This window comes from Lentinula edodes (genome assembly GCF_021015755.1).
Source record: "Lentinula edodes strain Le(Bin) 0899 ss11 chromosome Unknown C8R40scaffold_84, whole genome shotgun sequence".
Classification (NCBI taxonomy): Eukaryota; Fungi; Basidiomycota; class Agaricomycetes; order Agaricales; family Omphalotaceae; genus Lentinula; species Lentinula edodes.
Window position 1 is genome coordinate 54,432 of NW_025764390.1, and position 19,395 is coordinate 73,826.

Genomic DNA, 19,395 nt, shown 5'->3' on the forward strand with positions numbered 1-19,395 from the left:
CGAGTTCTGGTCTGCAACTCATTCGAATCGCTCATGCATCAGCGTTGATACGGATTTTTTCTCGATTTTGAATTAGTTCCAACCATGATCAAACCCATCAGTAATCAATTTACACCCTAAGCAAGGCCCTTCCCTACGCAAGCCGTTGGCTAGTACTCCTGTTTATAATCTAAGCAGCCTAAGGACCCAAAGACTATGGGTTTCGGTAAGCTGATTAACAAATAGTCAAAACACTTTGCAGGGGTAAATTTGAACTCCAGAGGCAACTCACGATCTCCTTGTGTCCTGACTGGGTGCCCCAATGAATCTGTGACAATGACATCGTGCATTGGTGTTCTGTGGCTCATTGCCACCCTATACCGACCATGCTCCTTCGTGGAAATGTCAAACATCACTGGCTTCGCAGTGTCTGGAGAGGGAGTACCAATCCAATGAAATAAGAGGGCCGAGCCTTCTGGTGCACCTAGGTCTCTTCCGGCGATGCTTTTGACCAAGGTCCTTACATCCTCCTTCACAGCATTCGTGTAGGACTGAGTAAGATGTGTGTGAATTCCTTCGAGCGGGTTCTCTTCGAACGCGATGGTAACGTCAATGTGGGAGGACGGTCTTCGAGTATCCAAAGGAGCCGCAGATGCAAGTGACACAAAGCCTAAGATAAAAACGAGGGAGGAGACAAACCGCATAGGGGTGCAAGTTCCAAACGTAGGATGGTGTAGATTTGTGTGTTACGACGACTTTGATCAACGATGGAGATAGAGGTCAACTCGACCAGCGAATTGACAACGATGAGAGGGATCAGACTATGTTTGAATGTTATATATATACGTCTTAGTTCCAGTTTGACTGTGGGCATTTTCGGGAGACCCCTCTCCCATCCCGCATGACGACACTCAGTTTGTAAGCCCCGAGAATTATCTGAAGCTATGAAGTCGATTTGCGGGATGAAGACCATATGGACGAGACGGGAAGGGTTTGCGGCTGATAATGATCATCGCGGTAAGCAAAGCATGCGCAGTATTACCGAACAATCAGTCGAGAATCACAGATGCTGGCCCACTCCCATGATACGTCCATCGGCGGTAACAACTACTCAAATGTCCATCCTATCAAGGTGATGCAATGGTTCACGTAAAGCCAGTAGTAAATTTGAAAGTGAACACCATCCACTGCACACTGCGTTCACTGTCGACGTTGGAAGCTGCGAATCCTGATGGGTATAGGCTAGATTTCCGGATGAACGAAGTTCTAACGAGTTCGGAGTCGTGTCGCAAACTCGTATACACAAAGTTCGTCGAGGATATGCGTCAAATTGGAGAGAGTAGAAAACATATTTTTCTGTAGTGATTTTTCCTCTGGGCCTCGATGTAAATTGACTAGAATTTAAGACGACTGCCCTCGACGTGATAGCCTGCCGCGTCTTCCGCGCAACGACGAATCAAATCCTCGGCTTCGCTGATTATCGCAGATCGATGTTCAAAGCGAATTCTCGCGTAGGTGTAACCAGCCGCCGTATTGAAGTAGAACCGAATCCCTGCACCTTGTTAGGAGATCCTAGGAGAAGGTAAACTTGGAGACTGGTAAAGGATGTGTACGCACTCACTGACCCTCTATAGACTACCAAATGGTCGAAGTATCCCGAGCTCCCAGAATTCTGGAGTTTATACTTCAAATGCAGGCTTCAAGCTCCAATACTTGTGAGTGAAAGAGAGGGTCAATGGCGTTACCAAAAAAAACCCGCTGGACCGGACCGATGATCCGACCCATGACTATTCCAAGTACGCTGGATTTATATACAACGGATCACTCGCCTCACTGAAGTCCACACCCTTCCACACCCCTGTAGTAGCGAGGCTACCAACAGTCATCCAAAAAATGACCATGAATAGGTGCAGTGCCAATATACATGTCTACGAAAGTCACTCCTCATCAACATCCGTCACTGCGATGAAAACGGCAGGCTTTCATTTCGACATCTTGTCCTGGCACTCCTAAATCTACGTTGTCCCCAAACTTCTACCCCGTCCCGCTTTCATGATTGCTACTTACTTCATGTACACCCCCTTACACTTCTGCAGGTTGGCGATTTATCGTGCGACCTCTTTGACCTAGGATCGTTGTCGATAGATAATAACTTGGTATACCACCGACTCCTCGAGGCGACTACGTACACAGCGAATAAATAGGGACCCCATCCACTCCTGAACATTCACTTTTTGTCGAGTCAAATTCTGTCAGCCATCCAATCGAGGCTGTCCAAGTCCCATTCTTAAATTCTTCTTCCATGAGGATGATATATTGTCTTCAAATTCGTTGACCACCCGGAAGTCTTCTGATCATTCTTGTGGTCCATTGATAACCACCATACAACTCTGCTCCATATCTGTACTGTTTAGCACATGGTGATTCATATGGTTGAAGCAGATTTAGAGTGCTCAGTACAATGAATCGGGCAGTAGTCATATTCGGTTCGCATCGTCGCCTTCTCCGGTAGAGGTCTAGCCCGACTCAATACTTGCTACTTTAGTTCCGACACCGCTCAAGAACCTTCAATCTCTCGTACTGAGAGCAAATATGGTGCATTTTTCCAATCGCTATGTCACTCAAAGCTTCATCCTAGTCTTTGGTTTCACTACCAACGTTGTTCAAGCTGTTCTTACACCCAAGCGCGCCAGCTGTGCATGTGGGTTCGTCGATGATCAAGGACACGTCTGGAGGGAGGCCATTACCACCGATTTTACTCAAGCCGCCGGTGCCATTGCAGCACTTGGGAGTGACTGGATCATGGCTTCCGACAACGAACCTCAGTCTGGGACTGCAACTGCTAACATTCAGTATGTTACAGCAAATGTGATGCAGTACAACGATGCACTTGGTATACAAGCTAGCGCTGTGAGTTACTCTGGTTATTCATGCCTATGATTTCTATGTGTTCATCTTTCAGTACACTAGTGGCAGTGGCAATGTCAATTGCGGGGAAATATTCACAGAACGATCAGATATTCTCTATGGCTCCTTCCGCATGCGTGCCGTGGTTCCAACCGTTCCCGGTGTCGTTTTTGGTAATCCCTGTAGTTGTTCATCAGCCTACATCAACCCTTAAACAGCATTCCAGGTTTCTTCTCTTATAAATCGGACACGCAAGAACAAGATATCGAATTCCTATCCTCAGACATTGACTATTATCAACATGTATATTATACCGACCAACCAGGGACTGTCGATGGAGTTGTCGATCCTAATGCACATAAAGATGTGGAGATCAACGGTGCAGATTTTACGTGCGGATTTGTCTTATCCCTTCTCACTGGTCATTATACTCATCTCATAACCTTGCCAAACAGTGCCTTTGGTGAACACCGCTTTGACTGGCTGCAGAGCTCCACGAACTATTACTACAACTCTGCGTTGGAAGCCGTATGTTCCTTCTCTTCATTGTTTTACTTAGTGACACTCAATTGCTTGTTAGGCAATTACAAAGAATGTTCTGACGGAAGGCTCCGAAATCATCTTGAACGTCTGGTCCAACGGCGACCCTGCCTTCTCTAAAGGTCCTCCGACGTCGAACGCTATAGCCACGATCCAAAACATTGAACTGTACTTTAACTCTACAAATTTCAGTGAAGCCGAGTTCAATTCTGCTTGTAGTCTGGCAGGAAATATTGCACAATGTAGTGTATGAGAAAATAGAACATTGCTGTTTCTCGTAGCACAACGCAGTTAAAAGATGTAAATTTTGATAACGCGATGTACAATAAAGGAGTCGAGAACCGTCTGAAGACTCTGAAATACCTTAAACATGGAATAAATACATAGATATCGGCACATTCACGACCAAATGGTCGTACATCTTTAGTTAGTCAGAAGTATGAACGCAAAATATCATTGCAAGATGGGAGAAACTCAATCATATTCCCCTACAGCCCGGTCATAAAATATAGCCATAACAGTAGGGGATGGGAATTTATGTGGGAGGGGCCGAGATCCAGTCTGGGGCATCGATTTGATGACGCGGACACGTCGAAGGAGATGCAGGTCAGTGGAGGCTGAATTGGATTGTCGCGTCAGGGAAGATACTGAGTTTCCTTGGAGTTGTGGGGAGACGAGTTCTGTTACTGACTGAGACAAAGAAAATTCAGAGCTATACTCCTCCTTGTACTTGACACTGTCTTCATTGAGCTCGGGAGGATCATCATAGTTGGCGTCAGTGGAGGCGTACTTGTCGTAATCATCATTGGACTTGCTGATGGGAGCTGGAGCGGACTTGTAGTACCCATCGACTCTTCCCGAGATGGCGAACCAGACTTGACAACGGGAACTAAGTTTGGTTGTTGAGAGATAGCCAGAGCCAAATATGTATATAGATTACTGAGCCATACCATGTAAATCCACCGACCCAATCTCTCCTCCAAACCTCATTGTTGTATCCACAATTTGGACAGGTTCTTTTAAGGATTGGCCAATCTTGCAAACATACATCATCCGGGTCACTATACCGTTCCGTTATGATCACGTCCATGTTCATCGTGGAACCAGCATATACATGTTCTGCCCAACTTGTTTTGTCCAAAGTTCGAGGATGACCACTCGGAGTGGCGAATGCGTGAGATCTCGCAGGTGCTGAAGTTAGTGTAACGACATAATCTCCGCGTTGAATGTATTGTGAGCCTGCTCGGTTTTTGAAGTACACCTTCATCATACCATCGAAGAGCTAGAGGATTACACAGAAAGTGAGACCGCAGTCAACAGCTTGTACACATGTAATGGTTATGCACACCTCCCAGCTTTCGCACAACTCGATAGGCAGCCTAAGGGTCTGGCCCAGAGCATCCGTCAATATAACGGGTCAGAGCGGCGGGAAGTTCAGTCAGACAACGATGAATATCGGCAAGCGTAGGACGTTGATCTTGACTGACTTGGACGTCCCTATGTAAGTGGATGAGCTATAGATGTGATAACAACTGAAGAGACGGTGTTACATGCCTTGTGTAAATTGATAGATCTTTGACAGAACTTTCCACGGCGACGAGCACGTCTCGTTGTCGTTGAGCATCTTCCCTGTGTTTATATCAGAACACCCAGGTTGTTGGAATTGAGTATCATATTTACCTCGAAGAAATGGACAATAATATGTTCAATATCTCGACTTGGTCCATCACCTTCCTCCTCATCTGCACCAGTTCGGGTTTTTTAAACAAAGCCCAGCCTATCTTCCTCCAAGAGTCCCGCATGGCATTTCCTGATCCACCAGCCCTCAGGCTAGATTGATATTTCCATATCTTCCCGTGAATATCCTTCAAGAGATCATGACTTGACTGGACTGCTTGTCGATGGGCGTTGAGGAGCGACTCGGACTGAGGAGACAAACGAGTATCAGAGGAAATACTACTTTTGACAGCGTCAAGGATGTCGGAGAAAACGTCCAAATCGACTATGAGAGCTTGATATTCTGCTGAAGAGCCTGTAGAGTCGCAGAGTGCTTCGCGAACTCGGTTCAGCAGCTCAATAACTGTTATGATATCGCCTATAGAGCCAAAGGTGAGCGCGAAAGACATTGGGAAAATGAAAGGAAAGTTACTGGAAACCGCCAATAATAATGATGATTATGTATATCAGAGTTACTAAGAGCAGAAAAGAGTAACCAAGAACGGTGATTGTTTGAATCTGATCAGTGATGTGCCAAAACCGTTACCATCAGAAGCGTGATTATAGAACGCGCTGGTGCACTCTGTTGAATAAAATCTAATTTTACTGAAATGTGAAATTTGAAGGCTGACGATACCGAGCTAACCTCTTGAAGCTGCAGAGTCATCCCAAGAGCAGTCAAGTTTTCTTGCAAGTAGGTACACGATTGGACCCTCAAACCTCCGTGTTCATTGATCGATTACATCCTGATCCTAGGCGATCTTCGACATAACTAAGGCCTCATAAAAAGTGCCGTTTGCTCATGAACAGCTCACTGCGTTGCAGTATTTGATGCTGGTTTCGAAGCGAAGTTGTGACAATTTTTGGGACGCATGCATTCCAAATCGCAGTATCGCATTGCCAAAAGGCATGTCGCGAACAGAGATCCGGAAACATACGAATTCGAGCTTGGGTATGTCGAGCGAATTAGAGAAAAAGATTCAGGAACCTGGGCTATGGAGATGAATAGATACAAAGGAATGCAGCGATGAATTGAGTCTCTCGGACATTCGACGGTGCCTGAATCTTTTACGAAAAAATTTTTCTGGAACATCCTCTGTTGCCCGACTGCTGGATGAACCGACATCAGTGAGGAGAGAAATCGACCCCGACATATGACGCCTTTTGGTTCGATGAAATGGTGCTTAGGACGATGGCGCGTCACTGCCAGATTGTATCTTATATTTTGCATTGCCAATGACAAGATTGAAGACGGCGCGCACTTTACGTATTGGTTAGATATGTCAAGTTACATCCAAAAAGACTTGAGCAAACATCCCTGTTGAAAGATGTGATTGAAGTTGTGTCTTTTCTCTGCGCAAAATTCAATTCTACATCTAGAACACCACGGTTGACCCGAGGGGGCTTCCGCAAGACAGAACTTCTCCTCATCTTTGGCTCCTTCGCCAATGGATGATGAATGAATGCTCAAGTACGGCCACAGAAATTCCTGCATCGAGGCTTCAAGTTTCATTCGGAGAGATAGAACGAATGAGCTTACGCCATTGATGGAAGCAAGCTGCATGTTTGAACATGATCATAGTTTATGTGGCGTCGAAGGAGCCACGGAGAAAAAAGGAGATCCCAAGAGTTAGTCTACTCGGACGCTGATTGATGAAAACCTTCGAAACAACGCAGTGTTGGGACATATCAAGTATGTCAGCCAAATTCGTTCTCCATCCAATAACGAGATAAACGTACCCGCATCGATTGTAACAGAAAGAACCAGCCCTATCCGTAGCGAAACCTGGGGACACGTAACTTCCACAACGAAAAGCCCTCTTCATCTCCTAATTATTCACCAAATCTTCCAGACGAAAAATCAAGCGTAGATATAGCCGGAAAAGCTCAAGCTACCAGCTTTAATTCACATCCAGTAATGCCTCCAGTACAGATAGGCACAGATGCACCGCCAGCGTATCTAAATTAGAAGGTCCAGTTCTGTTTGTCGGTTTGCATTTCTTCCATCTCTTCTTGTCGCGGTGGGTACTAGCAATGCTGATTCGAGAGTGTTCAATGAATTTTGATCCAAGGGTTCTTTGGTTCTGGTCCCTGAAGTGAATAGAAATCATCACGTGAATGATTTTTCACAGCTCGTTCCGCCCTCTATTTAGTAGTATTCTAGATCTAAGATACTACTGCCACTGGACAACACTTGAGATTCTGAGGTTCCAAATAGGCGCGTCAAATTCACTTATATTACACTAGCTACTGCTTACATTCTGACGCAGGTACAATCCCTGGTAGTCCCTACATGCAATAAAATAAAACCTAGATGCTCATCATAATCTCTGAGATGATTGCTCCCATCTTCGGCCCATTCCGACCGTCGAACATCATTCTATGGGATGCCTCAATACTTCTTCGTTCTATTCGTGGAATATATTCCCGCCATCCGTTGTAGGGGTCTTCTGGATGCGGGTAATCTGCCTCGTCGCCTTTATCAATCTTGAGTGCCTTCACCAACACAGATTTACCCATATACGCCTCCATCGGAGCCTCATATCTTGATATCAAGGTTCGAATCCTGTTGAACTGTTGAATCCATGCCGACTTGTCCTCGTGGACCTGCAGAAGGTGCTGTAAATCATCACTCCACTCCACCGACCGGAGCGGCTCATGATAGACGTAGGAGTCAAACATCATCAGGATAGCTATGTCTTCCCCCACTTCTTGCATCTGTCTAGCTATCTCGAATGCTAGATATCCACCAAAGCTCCAACCAGCCAGGTAATATGGACCGTTCGGTTGGAATTCGCGGACTTGATCCAGAAGATTCCGAGCTAACAATTGGATAGAATCACCTTCGCGGAAAGATTTCCCCCAATGCTCGTCGCCGAATACTACCAGTTTATATCGGATGTTCTCAAACGCAGTCGCATAGACCGATGCAAAGCCAGTGACCTCGGGAAACATGAAGATCGTAGGACCTGGACCTTGTTTGTTGGCCACAATAGTGCTACCCGCGATTCCTGTGGAACTGTTGTCGACAGACACTGCGTTCTGAGAGCCTGGACCTTTTTTGTTAGTAGCGATAAGCTTCGCCACTCCATCGACAGAGGGTTCGCGGTAAAAGTCAGTCATCGATAGACTTATCCCCAGTTCCCGGCGAATGGCGCTTACCACCAACGTAGCCATTAAGGAATGACCCCCGAGTGCGAACAGACTGTCCCTAATGTCAATGGTTTCAGAAGGTCGGTTCAGTGCTCTAGAAAAGAGCGCCAAGACTTTTCGCTGATATATCGTGCTATGACAGGCAGACGTCAATATCAAACGAAAAAATATACTTGGAACTGTACTCACGAAGGGCCTTGGATTGCATGGGATACATGGCCTATATCCGATTCATATTGAGCTAAGAAATCCGAAGAAGCCAACGATGCACGGTCTATCTTTCCACTTCGAGTCAATGGTAACTCTGCAACGCGGATGATTTGGCTTGGGACCATATACGCTGGAAGCCTTTCGCGTAAAAAATTCTCCATGGATACTACGTTCGTAGTCGCCACGGTAGTCATGCTGTTCGATGGAGTGTTGTGTGATGGACCATGGAAGGCAACGTCTGGGAAGTCTCCGACAATAGTCTCGTCATTGGATGTGCTCTTACGCTTGAAAATCGCTCGGAAGGAAGTTGTAGGGCTGTGTTGTAGGGTATAGTCGAATACGACATTCCAACCTTCCTCTTTTGCTATCCGGTCTATATCTGCAGTTGTAGAGCATTTCGCCGATGGATCCTCAGCAATTTCTTGACGGATCTCATTCACGGACCTCTTTGAAATCAAGTTGCCGCAACTATCCAGGACCTCTCGTATACGTCGAATGCTAGCGACCGGGATAGCAAGAGCCCCTACTGTATCATCTCTGGATGAACGCAGTTGCATGCGTAAGTCTTCTGTTGTCCATTCCGGAGAAGCACAATCAAACCAGGTTGATGCTCTAGATAAACGAGGTTGTTTGTTGACGTGCAGCACAACATTATATCGATACCGACTGAGCTCGTTCTGCACCGACATAAGCTTTGGTTTAATTTCAACATGTACAACTTTTGGCAGACGGCGTTCGATATCGAAAAAGAAAGCAGGGTCCACCAGAAGTTCCGTTTGGCCCTCCGTGTAATGGCTCAAGTTGGATTGGATTTCAGTTGCAGTTACGTCCCCTTCGAGATTTGCCAGAGCGCGTTCGAGGTCGTGAAGTGGAATAAGGGAATAGCTGCGTACATCTCCTACGAAAATTCGACCACTCGAATCAATCAATTCCACCATCTTTGCCAGAACTTGAGCCAAATATTCTCCACTAGGGAAATACTGGAGAACTGAATTCAAGATGATGAGCGAGAAGGAATATTTCTCTGCCACTGCACCGAGGTCATGGGCGGGAGTAGCAAATAAGGATACCTTGGACGAGAGTCCATTGGAGCTAAGCTGAGCGGCAAGCGTCTTTAGTGATGGAGTAGACAAATCAGTCCCGACGAAAGATTGGACGCGAGGTGTTATCTGGAGAGCAATCATCCCAGAACCTACACCGACTTCCAGGACCCTATCATCGTGAGCGGGCGCAATCTGGTTAATCGTATCATCTAGCCACTGCACCATATCGTAGGAAGGGATAGGTTGGGCGTCGAACATGCTATACCACTGAACAACTCTTTGGCCTCCATTTTCTGCGTGGAGCGAATGATACGTGGAATCTTCATTATTGAAATGATCGTCCCAGAGATCAAGAATCCGTCCGTCTGCACCCTCGTCGTTCTTAGACTTGAGAACGGCGTACGCCACAACGTGGTCACTGTTATGGACCTTGACGAGAGCAGCGGCAGCGGACATCACGTTCGGATGCTGCTTCAATACCTGTTCTATTTCTCCAAGCTCGAGACGTTGCCCTCGTATTTTCACCTGCCCATCCTCCTTACGATGAAGGAATACAAGTTTGTCTTCGGCTGTCCATCTCACAATGTCGCCTGTCCGATACGCACGATTTGGGCCAAATGGATGCGATGTTTCGAGATGAATAAACTTCTGCGTAGTGAGCTCAGGCCTGTTCAGATAACCCCGTGCAAGGCCGGAACCTGTGAGCAGGAGCTCACCACACACGCCTCGAGGCACTGGCTGGAGCGCTTCATCGACAACGTATGCTCCGATATTGGCCATTGGCCTACCAATTGCGATGTGGGTTCGACGATAGTCGGCGGGAACCTGGAATGTTGTAGCGTATATGGTGGACTCGCTGGGTCCATAGCAGTTGTATACTGCAAGATCTGGCCGTGCAAGAAGAACCGGTTGTATGAATTCCAAGTACGCTGCCTCTCCCACCAGGTCGACTGATCGTAACAAGGGAAGACTTTTTTGCAATGTATCAGCATCGACGAGAAGCTTGAATACTGCTGTGGATACGGCAAAGGATGTGATTTTCTCCCTTGTGAGGAATGAGGCCATATCATGGATATCAACAGGGGAGGCTGGAGTGTGGACATAACAGACAAGGGTTGCTCCATGAGTGAGTGGGTACCATATTTCCCCACTGGAGACATCGAATGCAATGTTAAGCATAACAGCAGTGCGGTCCCTTCTTGTGATGGGCTTGTACTCCGTACTGACGAAGTTGAGAAGACAGCTATGCTGAATCATAACAGCCTTTGGAAGTCCAGTAGAGCCCGATGTGAAGATCACATGAGAAAGTCGATTGGAAGTCAACATCGGCAGAGTTGGTCCGTTCGAAGTAGGGCCCGCCTGCATGAGGTCTCGCATCTCGTTTTTTGCAAGATCAGTATAATTTACCACATCTGCGCATGGAAAATCATGTGTGTATCCATTCATGAGCACCATGGGACAAAGAGTATCTGTGAGCATGTAGCGAATTCGCTCCTTAGGAAGTGTCATTTCAATGGGCTACAAAAGTCATCAAGGCCCAGGTCATTCACGAAGCAAATGGACGACAACACACCATATACACACAACCAGCTTTGAGACATGCTAAAAAGCTCACTACAAGAAGAGTGCTCCGAGTCTGCCATACACCGATAACGGTTTCTTGTTCTCCGCCATAGCCTTTGCCAATCAACCATTGTGCAAGAGCATCCGACCAGCGATCAAGTTCCCTGAACGTCAATGGCAGACTTCCGTCGCTGTTAACAATGGCTAGATCTGTACTCTGTTGTCTAGCGATCTGTTTGAAAAGCTCGCCAATTGAAGCAGTTTCAGGGAGCTTCTTGTGGGTATGGTTCCACCTATTGATTTCGTGTAAGTCGCTGGGAGTGCATAAAGGTAGTTGATTGATATGCATTGATGTATGCAATGTGAATGCCTTGAGAACCCGAGCAAAGACACCGATAAACATTTCGACTGATTTGTGGTCGAACAGCTCCTGAGAGTAGTGGACGCGAGTCTCGATTCCCTGTGCGTCAAACCTGATTTGCCATTCACACCCTAATGGCATCAAAGGCTCATCAGTGAATGAATTTATGATGGAAAGCAGAACCTGATATGGCAATGGTGAGTAAGTGTTTTGTATTTCCGGAGGCTGAACTCTCTGGGATAAAATCTTTCGGACTTGATTGTGCAAATCCATACTGTGGATTGAAGGTTTGTCAAGGTGGGGCAGATGTGGAATCGGGACAACTTACGCAGGAATTTTTGGGTTAAGAGCAAAATTGATAATTTGAGGCTGGCTACCTTCACTACTCCTATACCCCAATGTACCACCTTCCTGCCCTGTGGTACGGAAGATTGTGACGTACAATGCAGAAACAAGAACGACTGAGAGCGGTATGTTCCGATACTCCTCGGATAGAGCCGCGATGATCTTGTTGTTGGCTACCGTGCCATTTACCACCCCATAGTGATGATGAGGATAACTTACTACTCGAGACAAAAAATCTGCTGGAAAAAGCACAGGAGTTGTATTGTCGAAATCTAGATTCTCGGTTTTCATGATAGGAGGCTGATACTCCACTGAAACACGTTTATTTGACGCTTCATCTTGTTGAAGGGCTTTAGTTCTTCGCAAATGCCAACCACCGCCAAAATAAAACTCTGCAAAGACACTTGGCAATGCGAGGATACACAACCCGCCTAGGGCGGTAAAGGTCCACCCAGGACCAATAGAATTGATCAGGGGTTGGATGGATGAAGACCCCACGGCACCCATAAGGCCCTTGGTCATAATGAATGTTGCAGTGGCAGTCGAAGATTGATCCTCGAAAAGATCAACCAGAAGAGTGGCTGTGAATGATGTTGGTAAGTACTCTCATTTCCTAGCTTATCATTCGGGTCGATAGGACGCAACTCACCTAATGCAGTCAAGATGCTTTGTACTGACCACCCAATCAAGAAGGCCAGCACTACGGGCACAGCTATATGTACGTGTACTTGGATGACCCACCCAAAAGCAACAATACTTCCAATGAACATTGGAATAGGAAGCCGCAAGGAGTACAGTCTCGCTCGCCCAATTAATACCACATTATTTGTTTCCTCGGCTGCTTCGCGGCGCAGCTGTTTCCTGTATTCGTGGTCGAGAATCTTCCCCATGAGCAAGCTTCCGACAAGTTCACCGATGCCGTTGGAAATATAGGTGAGCCCTATTGCAAACTCATTGAGGTGATATTGACTGGAATATTGTGCGGATGTCGCAACCATGCTCATTTGCCAGACCATATAACAAACACCCGTCAACGCAAGGCAACACAATACATCGGGCTGTTTGAGAAGACGTATTGGCCCGAATATGTCCAATCGGCGAGCAGGTGAAAGGCTGCTCGGATCTCCCGCTGTCGTAGCTTCAGTAGGCAGAAGCACGGGAAGTAGTGGTCTTCGATACCACTTCGGGAGGATACTACCATTCCCTACAATGGAATGGAGTGTCTCTGGAAGAACAACAACAACAAGAGTAAGTAGGGCTGCAGATACCGCTAGAAGGAAGATGAAAATTCCATGATAGCCGGTGAACTGAGCAAAGGCACCACCGAGAACGGGACCGACAGCATCCCCCAATCCTATTCCTGCATTATACAAACCCATGTATCCTCCACGTTGGCTAGCTGGAACTAAATCACCAATGACTCCCGCACCAAGTGCAGTATTAGGTGCGGCACCTGCTGCCAACAAACCACAAAGGACCAGAACAACTGGGTATGCATCGGTGATGCTCAACCCAATGCAGGCGCCAATGTAGATGGTAAGTGTCGCACTGTATAGCATTCGACGACCAAGGCTATCTCCAATAGAGCCGCTGAAGATGGGCGATAGTCCTTGAAGGAGCAAGTAAGTGGTGATCGTGAAATTAACGGCGGAAATGGATACGCCAAGAGTCACGGCCATTTTGGGTAAAGCAGGGGTGTACAAAGCTGAACTGAGCGAGCTAAGAATGCTCGCAGAGCTAACTACAAGGATGATTGTGATGCGCTGCCGTAGTGAAAAGAGACTGTACTGTACAAGAGAGTCAGATGAAAAGGGCTTATCGTCTACCTCGATGATAGGGGAAGCATCGATGTAAGATTTTTCGGAAATGGAGGTCATAACTTTGAGATTGGAGGTATTTCAAGTTCTGGATATGCGAGAACGTGAAATTGGTGGAAGGAGGATTGCAGGAGCATAAGTAGCCTTTTCCAAGGAGTTTTAAATCAATAGTTGTGGAATAAACAAGAACCCGGCGAAGTCGGGACTGACTCGGAAACGCAAAGTCATTGCAATTCACTGTAGATGGATCAAGTCCAGTTATTCTTCAAGTAATTGTAACGATGGCAGATGATCTTGGAAGCGATATTCATCTTTCTCCCGGAGGGAGGGAGAACAGGAACATCGAGAAGCTTATTACCGTATTGTCGCAAGTTTGCACACTGATGAATTGATTCACAAATGCACGTATACAAACAAGAGGGCATTCAGTGCTCCGTTCGTCCAGGGGATTCAAATCAGAGAGACAGGAACTTACTGTCACTCATAATTGGATGTTAATTCCAGGACTGGTGGAGTACGGAATTTCCAAAAGGCGCATACAAATAGCCAGCGACTCCTGACCATAAATGCCCGTCTAGTGGTTAATTGAAGACTCAGGCAAATTGTGAATGCCGGAGCAGCCGATTGGCAGGCTACCAAACACCCAATGGAGCATCCTCAGCCAGACACAACATTGACTACCTATTGAAGGAGGTCGCAGAAGAATGAACATCTTAGAGAACCTTCTAAATAGACCCCGGAGTCGGAACTCTTGTTCCGGACGTTATACACTTCAAGTGGTATGACCTGGTATGTGTGACCGTCGCCAGCTCTTTCTTTAGTCCCTCACTTTATCGTTGCCCCCCAACATCTATATTCCGTACTTGCAACAGACCGTATAACCCCTATTATGTAAAATTCAATTTGAGCAGATCGCTTTGTCTTGCTAATCGTTGATGAGAATCTAGGCGTAAGACATTCTGTACTCGAGTTTAATCACCGATACCTTTGAATGAACAAATTGTGATGTTTTTTACACCAATAATTATTCATTGGAAGATCCATGAGAGGTTTGTTTAGAGTCAGTTCATCATATAGTAGGCTTCATAATGATGTGATAGGTGTGACAGTTGCACTATGATTTTGCAGACGTCAACTTTCAAGTTTCCGCTTCAAGAAACATTGAAGAGACACATTATTAGAGGGCAAACATCTCCAGTACATTTTCATTGACCGCTTATACAGTATTACTGACATCCTCTTTACTACCATTTTATTACGTGGTGCGTTGAGTGATCAGGGCAAAAGGTGGAAACATCATCATCGAGGACCATGATTAAGTACATATTACCTGTAGGTTGGTTCCCAATTTTAGCGCTTTGACCTTCAGGTAATGAATGTGTTGAATGTCAGATGATAATAACAGAAAGGAGAAAATCAGAATCCCACCCACGGCCTCGAAGTTTGTAAAGCGTCTGTAAAATTCCGCCGCTACAAACACAAGACGGAAAAAAGGCAGTCATCTAGTATCGGGGCCGCGCATAACTCCAGAAAACATTTGACATCTGCATGACTCCACTGTCCCGGAATCGATAGAAACAGCTCACGAATCCGCTGCGGCTTTTGAGGGAAATGATGATTCTCTAATTCTCTAAGAGTACGATGATCATGACTTGCACACAGGAGGAATGCCAACTATTTGTCATGACGGCGTTGAGATTGCGTAGTGTTTGCGCAGTAAGACTCATCAGCAGAGGTTTCAACAGAATCAAAGAAGAAATGATAAACCTATACTCCGTGTGATATTTTTTAGGCAATACTTTTCCAGTGTACAGAATAAATCCAGTTCAATATAGGAGTCGATTTTGATGTGAACGGTTCTATACATGTACCGGAGGACGTGGATGAGCTTATTGCAGCTTTATCATTACGCCTGGATCCAGTTTTGGTCCTTGGACTCGAAGTAAGCCAACAGTGCTTAGCTTGTAGACATGATTCCACACGTCTCTACATGCAATCTGTCAGTTCGGAGGCCGTCCTATCAGCGTGTCATTCTCACTGATGTGCGTCAAGTTCTCCGTTCTCCGTTCACGCAGTAGAGGGTCGTCTCGCTTTTGGACAACTCACGCTCGACGGAGACAACGTTCAAAGTAGTATCAGTCAGCAATATCTTTAAGCGAGACTTCTTTACTTACTTCACACTTGAAGACCCCGTTAGTCTAGACAAGGAATCTCTCTCAGAAATCAATTGTACAAGGACGAGTCAAACCTCCAGTATCTAGAACATACTAGGCCTGTCAAGGGTTGCATAAGAGAACTTGAAGGCTGATGATTTTTCGGTAGCCTACCGACTCCGATGTCATTGAACTTCGAAGAAGTTGCAAAGTTCCGAAAAACACCTCTATAAAAGTAAATCCGCAAAACCGCTTAATAGAAGAACGGCGCAAAACTACCAGACGGAAAGTTAGAAGAAAAAGAAAGTAGATAGAGAATAAACGCCTTCGAATTTCCCATGTATATTTGGCGCCCTAAAGTAGTATATGGACACCCGGATCCGGTACAAGTTCACGGGAAATTTTGGAAACCCAGAAACTCGATATGACTAGCAGTTTACGCAGATTTACAGCGAGACGACTAGTGCTGGCATAGTACGCGATAGATCTCACTCGTGAAGCGAATCTCAGAGCTATCCTATTTATGAGTAACCTCATTAAATACGGAGATGATGACTTTGAGTGACATAGATGTAGGGTGTGTAATATGTATCCTAAATACGACGGACCGTGGAACTTGACGAGATGGCGCCATTGTCTGCGGTTCATGGTGAATGAGATTCAAGGTCAAGCTTGTCCCAATCTTTATTGTATGTAGGCGTTGAACTTCACTGGCACCACCGTCTTATAATTACTTTAGGATCCAACGTCTCGATGGCTCCTATCAACATTTGAAAATCTAGAACCTCATACTAGGCTCGTGGAAACTGCTGCTCTAAAACTTCGGAAACAGCTTTTTTGCAGAGCGATGCAGAGGGTGTGAGTTCTTGAATACTACTAGTGCATCAACCAATATTAATATTTCATGAGATTTTCCTGAAACATTGTGTCACATAGCTAGTATTTATTCTTCTTCAGGAAAGGTTGATGACAAGGCTCAAGAACCATGTTGGTGGGTTAAATATCATTTTCCTTACTATCAGTATATATATCGAAATTCGACTGAGAGAAGACCTCGAGTTCCTTTTCTTCAACTCTTTGTTCGTCTCTTGAGTATTTCAGCATGTCCGACACACATCTGCAAAACATGGATATTCGGCTAAGGGCTGAGAGCAGATCCCAGCAGATCCCAGCAGTGAAAGCACTCAGAGCAGGCTAAAACCGAATGTGCGAAGACTGCTGTTTGTGAGCCTGTGAAGCTCAACTGGACGGAAGGATGTTGCCGATAAACAGATCCTGTTGTTGATTAGTTTTCGAACACTTTGCGAACATGTAGATTTTCGTACCCGGTGAGCAATAAGGTTATCGTGAAAAAACACCACACCTTGAGATTTGGATCAAATAGATGTAGAGTTCACAGCAAAATAAACACACCTCTAGGATCTGGTAAATTGCATCTAACATCTGGTTTAGATTTGCGAACCACGGATGTAGAAGAGACATTCCAATCAAAGGAAATACACCAAAGGTGAGCTTCTCATGCTCGATGATCCTCAACAGTGGAAGGACATGATTCCTATCAATCCCACCTTTAGTACCCATTGCGACGTCACGTAAAATCGCAAGTTCGACAGGGTCCTTGATTAGAACAAGCAAGACATCTTGGTTATCAGGTGTACGAGCAGGCCAGTGTTTCTCAACCTAAAGACAATATAAATAATCCATGGACTGCCCAGACAAACCCTTGCAGATGAGGCCAACTCACGGCCGCACTGAAGTAAGGCTTGCAGGCAGCACCTGAAGGATCATCGTAGCTGAAGCCATCTGGTGCGCGGGGATTCGTATTTGGTGGAACAAAAGCCCTCGCCAGCCCGGTGTTGTTCCACAGTTCATACCCTTTTGATTGGAAGATATCCTTAAATGACAAAAAGTTGCTTCCTGTCCAGTAGTAGTCTGACAATACACATACTAGACTTTGATAAGAAAGAGGAACAAGTCTTACCTGCTTCCAAAGTATTAAAACAATCCTTCATAGTCGGCAAACCCTCTTCGTCCGCCCATTTTTTTCTCCAACGTGAAATTGAGCTGAGAGCATACCTCTTAACTTTATATTGTGTAGCCGGACTTCTCAAGCCCTGCGGTAAACGCACGCGAAGCAATCTCCCTATTTGCGGTGCCACCACAATTTTTGGATAGGGCATCGACAAGAGAAAGAGCGTTGAGTTTGTTGTGCGAGATCCACTTTAGGATAGATAGCACGACGGAACGAGCACTGAAAAAGGATCTTTCTTAGAACAGAGCGGTAGTACAAAATGGATGTGGAAATGGAGACTACTTACGGGTCGGACCCTTCATCCTTGACTTTATTACACAGATCGAGGGTCAACTGGTCATTTTCTGGGGTGAGTTCTCGGTTTATGACCTTAGCTGTCATTACAATGTGGTAGTCAATGAAATTACCAGAGTCGTAGGACAGACATAGTTGCAGGAAGGGGGACATACCAACGAGCTCATTGTATACATTATTTTCGCCTCCACCAGACAGTTGTTCGACACATTGAGACATACGAGTATAAGCGTTGAAGATGGGCGCTGCATTACGATGAAGTAGATCGAGCAAAAAAAGAAGAGAGAATGAATCTTAAACTTTGATACGGCGAAGTAGCCTCAGTATAACAACCAATGTCATTGAAAAAGTCATGACATTCTTTCTAGTCCCTGTCACCCGCCCCGAGCCGTTCATTCGCCCTCTTCCTACCATTCAAACACTTCAAAACAATCTCTGCGCAACCGAAATATCCATCTTCAAGATGGCGTCCAGCACACGGCTGCTGGCCGCGAGTCGGACGATGATAGATAGATACTGGAAAGGACTGGAGAGTTCGAAAGAGTGTGGTCTTCGAGGTACCTCAAGCTTAGATCCAGTCTTGGGGACAGGGGATCATGAACTCCTGTGCATGAGAGATAGTGGCAACACATGCTCATCATCGAACTGCAAAGGCATCTGGCGACAAATTGAAAGTGCGGGAGAGGCGAATGGTGTGTTGAATGTTAGTGGATGAGGGCGGTAAAATGTAATGATGTCGTCTTCAGCGAAGAGAGGGAGGAAGAGACGAAAAGTAGCCAGTGCTGATTTGAGACAACACAATGAGAACATGGCGGAGCAGGGGGCTACAGAACGAGGACAATAAAAAAAAATTATAGCGATCCTGCTGCCGATTATGTTGGTCCCCCAGCCGCTCCTAGCAAATAACTCGAACGAGTTCTCAACCTTACACTCGAGTCTGCAGAGCAAGTGAAGGTTAATGTCAATCTAACCCAGTGTCTCTCATGCCAAGCTCAAGTTCAGTACAGGTTCCCGACTCGATTTGGAAGCACCATGTCCCGAGTCAAACCGAAGATCACCATAATGTGGCGAAGAAGGATTCAAAGTCTCCAGAACTCCGTAAACACTCCTCGTAGTAGAATTTCATGGAGGCGGAGACTGTACACAGTCGTCTCGTCAAAGTAACAAATTGTCAAGAAAACAAGATTGTCCTTTGTGGTTTTCGAGGTCGGTACAGTCGAAAGAGATGTAGGAGATGATACAGACAGAAATGAAGAGCTGAGAGCGAAGTTCAAATGATAAG

At 45.8% G+C, this 19,395-nt stretch overlaps 7 protein-coding genes across 7 annotated transcripts; 1 reads left to right on the forward strand and 6 right to left on the reverse strand.

The window, feature by feature from the left end:
- Positions 1–134: 134 nt before the first annotated feature.
- On the reverse strand, positions 135–787 carry C8R40DRAFT_889715 (uncharacterized protein). Its single transcript, XM_046236593.1, has 2 exons — positions 272–787; positions 135–210 (listed from the first exon to the last, which is right to left on the reverse strand). The coding sequence occupies exons 1-2, from the start codon at positions 681–683 to the stop codon at positions 194–196; spliced, it is 429 nt and encodes a 142-aa protein (XP_046078987.1). The 5' UTR covers positions 684–787; the 3' UTR covers positions 135–193.
- A 1,784-nt stretch (positions 788–2,571) lies between these two features.
- On the forward strand, positions 2,572–3,679 carry C8R40DRAFT_1063398 (concanavalin A-like lectin/glucanase domain-containing protein; the record flags this gene model as incomplete). The annotated part of the gene is made up of 5 exons (XM_046225521.1): positions 2,572–2,889; positions 2,942–3,059; positions 3,113–3,278; positions 3,342–3,414; positions 3,467–3,679. 5 exons carry the CDS (start codon positions 2,572–2,574, stop codon positions 3,677–3,679), a joined length of 888 nt encoding a protein of 295 aa, XP_046078988.1.
- Positions 3,680–5,102: 1,423 nt separating this feature from the next.
- Positions 5,103–5,552, reverse strand: C8R40DRAFT_1063404 (uncharacterized protein; the record flags this gene model as incomplete). Its single annotated transcript, XM_046225524.1, has 1 exon — positions 5,103–5,552. One exon carries the CDS (start codon positions 5,550–5,552, stop codon positions 5,103–5,105), a length of 450 nt encoding a protein of 149 aa, XP_046078989.1.
- Positions 5,553–7,642: 2,090 nt separating this feature from the next.
- Positions 7,643–8,260, reverse strand: C8R40DRAFT_1137008 (Alpha/Beta hydrolase protein). Its single transcript, XM_046229410.1, has 2 exons — positions 7,814–8,260; positions 7,643–7,758 (listed from the first exon to the last, which is right to left on the reverse strand). Exons 1-2 carry the CDS (start codon positions 8,095–8,097, stop codon positions 7,695–7,697), a joined length of 348 nt encoding a protein of 115 aa, XP_046078990.1. The 5' UTR covers positions 8,098–8,260; the 3' UTR covers positions 7,643–7,694.
- Positions 8,261–8,287: 27 nt separating this feature from the next.
- C8R40DRAFT_1261204 (uncharacterized protein) lies at positions 8,288–11,460 on the reverse strand (the record flags this gene model as incomplete). The annotated part of the gene is made up of 3 exons (XM_046233824.1): positions 8,288–8,428; positions 8,485–11,066; positions 11,122–11,460. Coding segments are annotated over 3 exons (3,060 nt in total), but the record flags the coding sequence as incomplete, so codon positions are not given.
- A 336-nt stretch (positions 11,461–11,796) lies between these two features.
- C8R40DRAFT_1225364 (major facilitator superfamily domain-containing protein) lies at positions 11,797–13,694 on the reverse strand (the record flags this gene model as incomplete). Its single annotated transcript, XM_046233307.1, has 3 exons — positions 11,797–12,035; positions 12,138–12,398; positions 12,467–13,694. 3 exons carry the CDS (start codon positions 13,692–13,694, stop codon positions 11,797–11,799), a joined length of 1,728 nt encoding a protein of 575 aa, XP_046078992.1.
- A 3,378-nt stretch (positions 13,695–17,072) lies between these two features.
- C8R40DRAFT_1075254 (uncharacterized protein) lies at positions 17,073–18,332 on the reverse strand (the record flags this gene model as incomplete). Its single annotated transcript, XM_046226831.1, has 7 exons — positions 17,073–17,150; positions 17,201–17,467; positions 17,532–17,719; positions 17,769–17,870; positions 17,917–18,038; positions 18,106–18,193; positions 18,269–18,332. 7 exons carry the CDS (start codon positions 18,330–18,332, stop codon positions 17,073–17,075), a joined length of 909 nt encoding a protein of 302 aa, XP_046078993.1.
- Positions 18,333–19,395: the final 1,063 nt, after the last annotated feature.

Coding starts and splice junctions, on each gene's coding strand:
- C8R40DRAFT_889715 (XM_046236593.1), bottom strand. CDS start 683: ATGCGGTTTGTCTCCTCCCTCGTTTTTATCTTAGGCTTTGTGTCACTT.
- C8R40DRAFT_1137008 (XM_046229410.1), bottom strand. CDS start 8,097: ATGTTTCCCGAGGTCACTGGCTTTGCATCGGTCTATGCGACTGCGTTT. Junction 7,759..7,813: donor ATCCTGATGATGTTTGACTC/CTACGTCTATCA, acceptor GATTTACAGCAC/CTTCTGCAGGTCCACGAGGA.